The 13263-nt window shown below is 40.9% G+C and overlaps 1 protein-coding gene across 2 annotated transcripts in view; it reads right to left on the bottom strand.

The window, feature by feature from the left end:
• Window positions 1-13263, bottom strand: part of MMP16 (matrix metallopeptidase 16) — a 227813-nt gene that overhangs the window by 40899 nt on the left and 173651 nt on the right. For both annotated transcript variants that reach the window (XM_048508339.1, XM_048508340.1), the window contains one exon: window positions 2154-2292. In XM_048508339.1, coding sequence (XP_048364296.1) covers window positions 2154-2292 — 139 coding nt within the window. The remainder of the gene's footprint in view (window positions 1-2153; window positions 2293-13263) is intronic.

Below are 13263 nucleotides of genomic sequence, written 5' to 3'. Positions count from 1 at the left end.
ACTGGTGGAAAATAAATGGGGGGGGGGGGAACACTCCAAAAAAATCAGTTCAACGTGCCACATTTTCCAGGCACTATACAGTTTTTAATTACGAAGGATATTTGCATGAAAACAAGATCTTTATTAATAATTCATTTCCCACCTGAAATCTGTAATGTCACCATGTCAGGAAGACAAATGATTGTTTAACACACATGACATGATAAGCAGGATAAACAACTGATGCTGAAAATGACTAGATCTGATTGGTTAAAAAAGGAAAGAAAATGAGATAAGAGAATTGTACCTTCTTGTATTTCGAGCTGTTTGATATACAGGAACTACACAACTGAATAAAGGTTTTTTCCAGTATCATTGTAAATCTTCATTAATGTTTCCCAATGTCCACAAAGCCATTTTAAACATACTACTAGCCAAAAGTAGGCGCTCTAAGTCAAAATTCCTAAGTTTGTCTAGCTATTTATTCAGTGGGGCTTACTCCCAGGAAAATGTTCCTAGGATCACACTCTGAAAGGACACCAGATCTTATAAGCTAAGCAGGGTTGGCCAGGTTAGTACTTGGTTGGGAGACCCCCCCCCCCTCAAGGAAATCTAGGGTTGCTAAGTAGGTGCAGGCAGTGGCAAACCATCTCTATTTTTCTCTTGCCTTGAGAACTCTATGAGGTTGCGTAAGTCAGCTGCAACTTGGCAGCACTTTCTACCACCACCTCTGTAGTATGGTCAATATATTTAATTATGAAATATGTGCTTTTAAGGACAATATAGCACAAATTCTGAAAATTAATTTATCATGAAATGAAATCAAAATCCATGAAAATAAAACCGGGCTGAGTCATTTGATACACAGTAATTTTGAGTCATTTGATACACAGTCATTTCACATTATCAGAGCTCATTTCTCTGATTCTGTGTTAAAGTGCTATTGGAAAAAAAATCTAGATAGGTTATCATACAGCCACTCAGTGACTCGACAATTTATGTTATGAACTTAATATTTTATTTAACAACTTTGAACCTCTGCTGTTAAATTTACTGCTACAAAGAGTCACTTGAAGTCACCTTTAAATCATTTTTGTGGAACTACTCCTAGTAGCAAGGATAATATTGTACTGCCTGATGTCCTGAAGATCTCTTATCATGGCTGTATATCCTGCAACATTTCTAGACAAGGAACATTCAGACAGTCTAAATCTAAGTGTGATTAATGAATGGAGAATGAATCTGGTCTGTGTTGGCCTAACTATAACCTCAAAGAAGTACTGTATATACTCGAATATAAGTCGACTTTTTCAGCACATTTTTTGTGCTGAAAAAGCCCTCCCCGACTTATACTCAAGTCTTGCAGAAGCTGGTTGCCTTGGCTGCCGGCTTCTGCAAGGCTTTGACAGCCCTCACGCTTCCCGCCATGGCAGCAAGAGAGGGGAGGCTTTGAAGAGCCCCTCGCTACCATAATATATAGATGAGACCTGCTCTTCAATCCCACTTCTCTCTCTGTATGTCAGCTGCACCTGCATTTAGAATATCATCACAAAGCTAAATTCTCAAGAGTAATTCACAGAATTTCCTCTGGACTATCTCTCCATTAGCAGAGGAAGACTTTAACCTGAAACATAATCTGATGGGAAGACTTCAACCTTAAACATAATCTGGTCTCAAACAAGGGCAGTTTGCCTTGGAGTAAAGGGAAAATTCCTGGGGTCCGCTCACACATGTGGTCAACAGGTTGGGGTCTATCATAACACCAAACAATTATATCATTACCTTTCTTCACTACTAACCATAAAGTAGGAAACCTACCTTATTAGCATTGTGCTAATGCTGTAATGTCCTTTTTGTGAAACCACAACTGACATCATAACATTAGCATGCAGCTCTAGGATTCACCCCAAATTTACAGGGCAGTGGTTAGAGTGCTGGGTGAGGACTGGAGAGAACCAGGTACAAATTTTCACTCTGGCATGGAAGCTTACTAGGTGACCTTGGGCAGACACAGACTCTCAGTCTAACCTTATCTCACAAAGTTGTTGTGAGAATAAAATGGAGGAAAGAACAATGTAAGCCAGTTTGCTTCTCCACTTGGGAGAAAGACAAGATATAAATGAAGTAAAACAAATGACGTTTTATTCAAGTCTCTGTTTGTTTTCACTTCTTACCTTTAAAGAAAACAAAATTTCCATCACTGTTTTCATAAACTGCATCGATACTTGGGGGCAGTCCTCTCCAGAAATATGTAATCTGCATTGGGTATCCATCCATCACCCGGTTATTTCTGACACGCCAAAACCACTGATCCTGGAAACAAACAAATGCACCTCTTCTTAAATTTGGTGGCATCCAAACTTACACGTCAGCTTTCCAAAGATAAATGATTGAACATCTGATTTTTGACAGTCTCTTCCGTGTTTCTGTTTGCTATTTTTATATTATTGCCAGTTCTGTTAAGGACTTGCGATTCACCAAAGACTCAGTGCAGACATAACTCTTCTGAACTTGTAACACTGGTAAAGAATCTGAAATTCTGTAAGCTTATTTATGGATTACTTACCTCTTATCCTCATAAATGGTCCCCCTTTCATATCACCATTTCATAACATGGTACAGAAAGAGAGCATGCCCTTGACAAGAGGGTTAACACTTTGAGAAGTTGCCTCATGTTTCTCATAATTTATGGTTATGCTCTTAAAGGCAGATTAGAAGTAAAGGAGTGAAAAGCTAGGATGACTATAGTTCTCTGGTAAATCACATACTTTACATGCAGAAGGTCTCAGACTTCAGCTTGCATATTTGAAAAGAAAATCTTCTTCTGTCAGAGGACCAATGCCCCTCAGAACAACGAAAAACACTGAGCTGGCTCAACAAGTGGTCTGACTTGACCTAACACAATTACATGTACTCTGTTGCTATGATACTATATTATTATAGTGTCCTCCATTATCTGGAGAAAAAAAATCTAAAAACTTAACCTGCGTCTCAAGAGGTCATAATATGGTATACCATTTGCACATTAATATTTTATAAATAAGTCATGAAAAGCTCAATACACTTTTTATTAACTTTTTACCCATCTCTTAGGCAGTTTCTGCACAGCCAAAAAACAGCGCCCTAGGGATGGTAAAAACACTATCCCTGGGGTGCTGTTGGCACAGCTGGCGCTGCTGTATTGCAGCAGCACCATGCTCACCCTTCCTCCCAACTGGCACAAAAATGCCACTTTTGAAACTCGATCCCTGAGCAAGTTTTTTTCAAAAATGGCATCTTCCCACTTCCCACAAATGGGCATCTTTGGCCCATGCAGGGTGAACTTCAGTCTCTCACACAGAGAAGTGTTGTAGCATCTTAGGTTACTGTTTTACATTACAGCCACTCACAGCTGCAACATATACTGCAGAACTTAAGAAAGGCCAGGAAAGCAATCCTTAGGATTAATTATCCAACTTCCAGGTTGAGAAAAAAGGAAAAATGAAATTATTTTTTAGAGAAATAGATACACAGAAAGACCTAACTGAAACAAATTTCTCAAAGTCAGCATGTAAGTCAGCCTCCTAAACATTTATTTAAGAGCAGAAGAAGCAAGGGAGCCTACAGAGAAGAAAGGTGAAAACTTGTTCAAAACTGGCATTGGGAAGCACGTATTCACACAGACAGTAATAAATGTTTGGAACAATTCTGCAGTCTGGGCTGTTGAGGTATCATCCATCAAACATGATGAGATGCTGTTCTGGTGGAAAAGGATGCAACTATAAGTCTCACAGGGCAAATTCCTTTTTGTCATCCCCAAAGATTTTACCCCCCTCCCCCAAAAAAGAACCATTAAAAACATTCTGTCGCAAGTTGCTATTGAAACTATCTTCACCATAATACTTCCTCCATAATCTTCGGATTATTAAATTCAAGCAAGAAATTCTACATGGCACAGCTGGGTTTTGCATTTTCAAAGAGATTGTGTTCAACTGTTGTTCAAAAGACAACATAGTTGGCATGCATGAACCAGTAACATCTTTCGAGTCATTAAAGTCACCCTTCCAGCCATGTTTGGGGTCTATAGGTAGAACAGTCTAAAAAAATAAAATAATGATGCTGAAATGATAAGAAATTGTAGGTAACATGTTCAAACCCCTTAAATGAGAACTGCACAACTCATGATGCACCAAATCAAAAAGAAGTCATTAACTATGTATGGTGGCCCTCCAGAGGCTCAGTAGATTTGTTGTTTTCTACTGGTCAGGTGCTTCTACCCTGGATATTCATCAAGACCCTGATATATCTTCATACACTGTGCATGTGCTGTATTTAGGCTGATGGATCTCAAGTTGTGCAGACGTGTCATGTATGGTATTGTAGGAGCAGAGTTACCAACTTTTGAAATTCCTAGCAATTTTGGAGCAGTCTGGGGAGTAAAGGAACTCAGTGTGAATGTGATGAGACTCTAGGGCTTCTCTAGATTATATGGCATACCATAATCTGCCCTCCAAAGCTGGCATTTCCTTCAAAGGAACTGATCTCTATAATCTGGAGGTTCACAATAATTTGAGGAGAATTTCAAGCCTTACCTTGAGATTGGTAAGCCTATGTAGGAATAATGTAAAAACTGCTTGAGTCAGGCAGTTGAGGCACAGAACATTTTATCTCATGTCAGTGACACCAATGAAATACCACTTCTTACCTGTCACTATATCAGGTAAGAGGGACTAGCATGAGTAGTGAATGGTTTGGGGCAACCTGAGCTCTCAGTCTACACTGAGTGAGACATCTGATATTAACTGTGATGATACTGCAACCCACTTAGAACATCACTTGTACTCAGTTTGATTTGTAGGCTGCTATTTCAAACATTCAGAGCCAGAAGCCTTGAAGCCTTTATCTTGTTCTGTCAATTTTATCCCATCAGGATTTATCAACTGTCAGTAATTCCTTTCTAGAATCTTGGGAGGACTGAGGGTGGCAGTACCACATTCTGTATGAAGCTGCTCTTGGTGACCTTGAAGAACGGGCATAGCTCAGTTGGTAAGGCATATGTAGATGGTATCAAGTTTGAACCCTTGTATTTCCTGGAGTTCAATAAATGTTGGTTAGGATGGCTGGAAAAAAATTCTGCCTGACAGTCTGAAAAACCACTGCCAGTCAGAATAGGCAATTCTGGACTGGACAAGCCAACAGACTGACTCAGCATACAGACTCAGAAGAAATGAATTTATTTACATTTATTTAACATAGTCTGATTCAGACTTCAAGAGGTGTCACGATAAATGGATGAAACCTAGTAAGGTGTTTGTTTTTATAGAAATAAAAACAATGTTTAAATTTTAATATATATTTTATTTCAAAATACTGCATAGATGAGGTGTAGATGAGGTGTTTGTAGATTTCCTTGTGCCTTGTGTAGATGAGGAGTTTACTTGTAGATTTCCTACCAGAACTTCAAAAATCAGTTATGCCTCTTCACTGGGATCAAAGTAAACTTTTATAAAAACATACCCAAGAGAAAAACTAGAAGTTGACCTGTCAAGAATGAAGCTTCAAAAAATATTTCTCCCCTCAAAACTCTGAAGTTATTGAAGGTTGCAGCAGACATGCTGACGGCACTAGTGTTTTGTAAAATCTAGCAAACTACATGTTACCTGTCGTGAAGCTATCTAATCCATCTTCATGACAACCGCACTTTCTGAATATAACCCTCAGAGCGGGAGAAAATCAGAGTTAGTGTGTTCCACTAAACACAAAGAACTGGAATCCAATTTTATCAAGCCATGTATTTCTTTTTTTAATCACCTGTGACAAAAGATCCGCTGAAACACTCTGGCAGCATGACATTGAAAGCCTCTAATTTTCCATTCAAGGTACTACATATGCATCAATGTCTGGGTGGGAACTAAGGATCAGCGGAATAGACTTCATGCTAATATTAGGCTTTGTGGGCCAGGTCGCTGTTACATTTTTGAGAATAAAAACAGGGGGCAATTTAGCGCAGCAGTTCTGCCTTGATGTGTATATAAAGCATTTATTTTATTGTGACAATATGTACTTTGAAGAATGGCAAAAGAAGTAGTTATGCTTAATGTGAGTTTCCTGACCTTAAACAGCAATGGATGTGCCAAAATATAAAACCATAAAATGCATCAAAATATACGCGCTAGCAACTTAGAGACTATTTGAAATAACTCCTATGCTTTCTCATGTCATATACATTCACCCCATTCCATCTAAGGGCATCTGGGTTCGTGGCCCTAGCTGGTTGAAGGTCTATATGTATAACTGGTGCTGGATGTGAAGATTCTGATGACACCTGATGATGATGATATGGATGGCACCAGCTGGACCTCTGAGAGGTCAAGAGAGCTGAGGCTCCTGGTATATTAAAAAATGAAGAAATGTCAAAACAGGGTTATAAAAATGAACAACAGGGAAGGATAGTTATTTATAAGGTGAACTACAGATGGTGTAGTCCAGTAACGAAGACAAGAAGAAGAACAGTTGGATTTATATTCCCCCTTTCTCTCCAGTAAGGAGGCTCAAAGGAGCTTACAAACTCCTTTCCCTTCCCCCCTCACAACAAACATGCTGTGAGGTAGGTGGGGCTGAGAGAGCTCTGAAGGACTGTGACTAGCCCAAGGTCACCCAGCTGGCAAGTATTGGAATGCACAGGCTAATCTGAATTCCCCAGGTAAGCCTCCACAGCTCAAGTGGCAGAGCGGGGAATCAAACCCGGTTCCTCCAGATTAGAGTACACCTGCTCTTAACCACTATGCCACTGCTGCTCCCAAGTTTACAACTGCATACTGAATGCCTCCTTCTTTCAGTGCTGTCAGTGTATCTCTGTGACCGTTTCCGCGCGATGGCAGCGGAAGGGCTGGTCGGGCGCTCGCCACACTGAAGACGCTGGGACCAGTCTCGCACGGATGGTCCCGGAAGAGGCGGGCAGCCGGGCGCCAGCCGAAAGTCATACCATTTACCGGTTATCCCTGGCCTGGCGAATGCCGGTGTCTGGGGACACGCCTGGCCCCGCGCTGCTCCTCGAAATGGGCGCAGGGCAGGGCGGTCCCAGGCTCCTCGAAAGTGATACCGAGGCCCAGGGACAAGGTGAGTGCCGGGTTGGGGAGGCGCTGCAGGAAGTCAGCTGCCGTCACCGGGCAGTATTTCCACGGGCGGCGTATTCCAAAAGAATGCTTTTAGCTTCTTCGGAATACCGCTGCGCGGCCAGCTGGCGGTGCGTGGGGGGCGGCGTGCAGCTGCGTTGCAGCTGCACCGCCTGGGTGCGAACAGTAAGCCTGGAGACGGCGTTTTTACCGTCTCCAGGCCGTCATTTTCCGCCCGTGCGGAAACGGCCTGTGATTGTATTTATATCCTCATTTGGAGATAACATTAGAAGTCTAATAAATCTGAGGTCCTCTATGAATGAGATGCCAAATGGCCCTCTCTGCCCCCTCTCCATAACCATGATAGGCCCTGAACACTAGTCATCTGTTAGAAGGTGAGAAAGGCAGCAGAGGTGAGAAGTGTCAGTTGGAGAGATTATTTAAGTACGGCTCTAACTAGACATAATTTCAGATCATCCTTCACACTGAAGGCATAACTTGTAGTACATGACTAAATTGCCAGCCCGGACCCCTGGGGAGGAGAGTAATGGATGAATGTATACACAGGAGGCATGCACTGCCTTCCTGTTGAAGTAATAGCTGGTATATTGCAAAGCAGACATACTCAAGTACCAGATGGGAAGGAAGGGATGAAGATGCCACTGATTCTTGGGCCAATCTTTCCACATACACAGCTGTTTTTGTGGGAGGGGAAGAATTATGCCCAACAAAAAGAAGAATATTTTACCATAATGTTGCTTTCTTTTTTGTGATGCTATATCAGTAATGATTAGGATAATGCACAGATTCTATGGTTTGATTATTTTAAAAAGTATAAGATTAAACGTTTCATTAAAATCTGTAAGCATGGACAGTTATTCTGTGATAGATTTTTCTACTGACTCAATTGAGAAATCAGAGGATATAGGACTTTGAACAGACCCAGATAATCAGGCTGGCTCTAACAACATCAGGTTGTAGCCATTGTCACTGCTCTACATTCTTAAGACTGGAGTCACACACACAAAAATGACCAAGAACAGATTTAGTAACTATTATTCCAATTAAATGTTGACATGTTGTTGAATAAAGATCATGGATGTTGGAAACTTCACAAAACAATCATGATTGGCATTGATATTTACCTTGTTTGAAATCCCAATTTTTATTAAGTCAAACTTGATTTATAGAGCTGCTAACTCTGGGTTTTTTAATTTAGGGGTATTGAGATTAGGGGGTGGAGCTCAGGGAGAACAGAATTTGAGGAGGGGAGGGATGTCAGAGGGTTCTAATGCTCACTGTCGTAGAGTCCAAAGCAGCCATTTTCTTCAGAGAAAATGATCTCTTAGTCTGGATGTGATGTCTCTTTTAAAAGCTAAATTATGCAGTTTTTCTGCCTGTGGAGTTGGCCTCATTCCTCTTTCTGACCCCTTTTCCTTGGCTCATTCCGCACATGCAGAATAATGCACTTTCAAACTGCTTTCAGTGCTCTTTGAAGCTGTGCGGAATGGCAAAATCCACTTGCAAACAGTTATGAAAGTGGTTTGAAAATGCATTATTTTGCGTGTGCGGAAGGGGCCCTTCCTCCTCTCACTTCTTCCCTATACAGCACCTCTATGGCTAAGAAACCATAAGTGAATTTCACCTCAAGTTGCTAGGCTTGGAGCTCCATTTCTCCAAAACTAATATACTAATAGTGATTACTTTTTCTGTGGAAAATAAAATTAACCAAAGAAAGCCTTGGTTAATGTCATCATCAGTATAGTGGATTTGCTCTGTTACTGCATTAGTTTGGAGGAATGCAGCCCTGAGCTAAATAATCTTTCATAGCCACAGAAATTAAACACAAGAGGAAATGTTCCTGGCTATGGTGAAATCATGAATGGACAGACAACTTGTTTTGTAAATTGATTTGGGAGGGGGCAGGAAATGGTTTTGGGAAAGACTCATGAAGCATGAGTGTTCCAATTATGATTAAACTGTAGTTTACCTATCTTTCCTACTTCCTAAATACTTAGTCAGGAAGCCATATAAGGGACAACAAGAGACATTTCTCATTTTTTAATCACTCACTGTAATAAGTAAATGTTTTAGATACTTGAAGAATGTGGTCAACAGCACGTAGGAAGGGAAAGTGTGAACAGTAGTCTGAGGGCAGGAGCTGCAAGAAAGTGATAGGAAAATAGTATAAGAATGCACATGTGCAGTTAGGGGTTTGTTTGTTTTTTGCACAACCAAGAACATGTTAAATGTTTGACTGTGCTGACTTCAACTTGTGGACTGTTTTCAGATGGAATCGCCCAGGTGATTGAGCATCTTTGGTGAAACTTCAGACACAGAAATTACAACCTAACATTTCATGTTCTAGGTTTATTGTAGTCTGTGTTAAAAATTGAAAAACCTGAACAATGAAACCTTGATCTCCATTGTGTTCTATACTTTTGACATCATTTACTTCATTTGGAAAAAAAATTATACAATAGCATGTGTATAAATATTCTACATGACTGCCCAGTAATTGATACAACAGTGTAATGCTCTTTTTAAACACTGAAAGGTCTTTTGACAATTTCTGGTTTCTCTTTAGTGTCATGGTTCTTTTCCAATGTGGAGGAATCCCTTTCTGTCTATTAACTCCCTCAGACCACTGCTAATCAATAGAATGTTCCTTATTCCCTGCCTGGGACAAAGGCTTTCTGCAACACTGGTTTGCTGCTAACTGAATGCCCTTTTAATACCTATTTGCCCACAAAATATGACATCTAAGGTAATGTATTCTTTCCAAAACTGTTTGTGTGCATTGGATAGCACATTTTGAGGTTTCTTCCACAGAATGCAACCTAAGCTCTTGAAACCCAAACCATGCAATCAAAGCTTTCTTGAATATTCAGAGGGACGTACAGCACAATTCCCATATGTAGTCACAACATGGACAAAAGCTTAAAGAAAACACTTCCTATTAGAAGCTCTAAGTAGTAGTGTATAGTACTTAAAAATTGGTTTTGGAAGCACTGATTTTTTTTTACTTTTAAAGTACAAACTTCTACATAAACAGCACTATTTCTTACAATGTGGATAAGTGGACAAGTGATTAGTTCATCCTCAGAAGAGTGGTTTATTCTCTTTAATGTAAAGTGAGCTTTGAAATAACAGGTACAGTTTAAAGGTGTTCAGGAAAAAAATACTATTATATGCAAGGCATTTTAAAATTAAAAATTGGCATATTTAAAGTGAGATTTTGAAGTAGACAGCACGTCATGTTCAAAAAACTGTTGGAAATTTTCAAGGGAAAAAAGAATTTTGATGAGGGGAGAAATGTATCTGATTAACACAGAAGCATATCCCAGCGCTGCCAAGCGATTTTGTCAACAGAGAATTTTCTTATCAAATTTGAACAGAGAACAAAAAAGAATTTGAATATTCAAATACCCCAGAGGAGGGAAGTGAAAATGCATAAAATCCATTCTACCTCCATTCTGTATTGTCTCAGGCCGTTTCCGCACGAAGGCAGAAGCGTCGGTCGGGCGCTAATTTCATCAATTCGACGACGCTGGGACAGTCCGCACATCGACGGTCCTGAAACAGCTGGGCAGCCGCACCGCAGAGCCGGGCGCCTGCAAGCTCGGGACATGTCCCCGGAAACAGGCGTCAGCCGAGTCTGGGGACGCCTGCCCCGCGCTGCCTGCTCCAGCGCAGGCGAGGGCGTGGTCCCCAGGTTCTCGGGCGACGCCAGAGGCCCGGGACAAGGTAAGTGCTGGGTGGGAGAGGCAGGCCAGGAAGCCGCTGCCGCTCGGGCCGGCAGCCAGGCTACAAGCTTTCCAAAAAGAGCGCCCAAGCACTCTGGGGAAACGCTGCTTATGACGGGCAGGCGGCGCTGTTACCATGCAGCTGCGCTTCTCAGGTGAATGGCAGCCTGGAGACGGCGTTTTTACTGTCTCCAGGCTGCCATTCATTGCCCGTGTGGAAACGGCCTCAGTTCCGATGGTGAAATTCTTCAGTGAAGAAAAAGAGACAACTCAGGGGTTTACTCTTCTATCCTCCTTACCACCCCTGAACTATTTTCTCATGTCTCCCTGCTCAATTTTCTAGTACAGCAGGGCCTAGTTGACCCAGGAATGGACTATGTACTCCCTAATAGGACAAATCCCTAAATACCAATTAAGTAAATGGTAGCTATTAAAATAAAATATTATGTTTCCCCGTAAAGCCTTGCAGACACTGATTGTACTGCATAAATACAGTACCAAAGCTACACTGCCTAAGAAGAATTACCTTTTAAAATAGTATGCTGGAATAAACTATGCTCATGAGCATGTATTTCTTTATTTTATTTATTAATTCATTATATTTTTACCCTTCTCTTTCCAAATCTAAGCTGGGCTTAGGGCAGCTGAATACATAAATAAATACAATTTAAAATACAGTAACCACATGGAAGTCAATTCATCACAAATGTGATCACATTAATATAATCACAAAAGGTACAAGAAACAACTATCCCTATCTGTATCTACAGCTATTTATCTAGTCTCTTTCCCATGAGACTTTTTATACAACCCAGTTTTACCTTCTATTTCCACGTGATGTGATTTAAGTCACAATAATTTATGCTTAGTTAATCATTTCAGCCTGACTCTAAGGCTGGCCAATACAACCTAGAAAAAGACTCCAGAGTTGCATCTCATAAGAACAAGATTTTCAAGCAGAACTGGTCTTACTGTAAAAAGACACATTCTACAGTAAACTAAAAGCATCATTCTTCTTTTAGTGTATATGATATTGAACAGTTTGTGAATTTAATAAAATCTTGAGTCTGGCCCTAGACCAATTTATATTAAAGTACTAAAAAGTGACCAAAATATGATAGAAGTAGTTTCTCAGTTTTTAAAAAATGAAAGGAACATAGCAGTCCATCTCACACAGCACAAAAAATATGTCTTTGGGACATATTAAATAGAAGTGGACTGCCTTTTTCCACTCCACAAAGCCAAAATAAGACATTCAAGGGATGTCTTAAGAACAGGAATCTGGGGGACATCTTAAAAAGATGTGGACCATCTTTAATATAAACTGTCTTTCAAATATTTGTGAAAGTCCATTCACTTATTGCATTTATTAGTTGCTACATATTTCAGTGGTCCGTTCTGCACAGTTTAAATAAGACATCTTGGGGATGCTAAAAAAGGCGTCCTGGGTATCCACTACATACAGCTTCTTCCCAAGATGTCCTCAGGATGTCTTATTTTAGCTCAAGGCATCTTTTTTGGCGAAAGCTTTAAAGTGCACCTTTTCCCCCTAAGCCACCTGCAAGATGTCTCCTAACTGGCTGTGTGGAGTGAAGAGCACAGAAGGCATCTTATTTTTCCCAACTGACTGTTTTACTCACTGGTCAGTTTCACACTGAAGGAATTCTCCCTGCCGTCATTTGCTGAAGGTTGCCTCAGGACGTTTGGTCTGCAGGCTCTGATCCTGGATGTCTTTTTCAGCCCCAAAAGTACGTAGTTGTACTCAGCTGGTCCTGTCGATTTCGGCAATATGTAGTCCCAATGTTTTTTTTTCTTACTGTACAGAAAAAGTAAGTTGCTCCGCAGAGGACAGGTCAACTTAATGCTTCTCTATGGGAGGCAGACAGGTCTTCCGAGCAGCTAAGATTCTTGTATTTGTGTCTGTGTAGCTATGGACATAGCTCATCGAGTGGTGCTGTCCCAGCCCACTCTGGATTGGGCTATAAGACTGAAGTCATTTGGCTGGGGAGGGGAAGGCCAGTGGGAGTTTGCATCTGCCTCCTCTGAATGGTGTCCAACGTATTCCAGTTTACTTCATGAAAAGTTTGGGAGTCTGGTTGGATGCCTTGCTTAACTTGGACAAGCTGCTTGCTGATGAAATAGGCTTCTTCTATCACCACCAGGTCTGTCAGCTATTCACCTACCTTTTTGATCTAACCTCACAAGAGTGATTCATGCAATGGCCACCTCCAGACTGGAGGGATAGGGATGCTTGAGACCCTAGTAGGAGACTTCCTGCTAAAGCAAGAGGCCTGGCAGCCCTAAACAAGAATAATGGGATATTGGCAGTGCAATTCTCATAAATTGGCTGTAATCATATCTAAAACAGAGATGGGAGTACATTCAGATATCAGATGCCAGTGTCAATTCACTATGGAATAACATATGGTGTCCAATTATTATGA

Source organism: Sphaerodactylus townsendi, linkage group LG09, assembly GCF_021028975.2.
Source record: "Sphaerodactylus townsendi isolate TG3544 linkage group LG09, MPM_Stown_v2.3, whole genome shotgun sequence".
NCBI lineage: Eukaryota > Metazoa > Chordata > Lepidosauria > Squamata > Sphaerodactylidae > Sphaerodactylus > Sphaerodactylus townsendi.
This window is presented reverse-complemented; position numbering and strand designations above follow the sequence as displayed.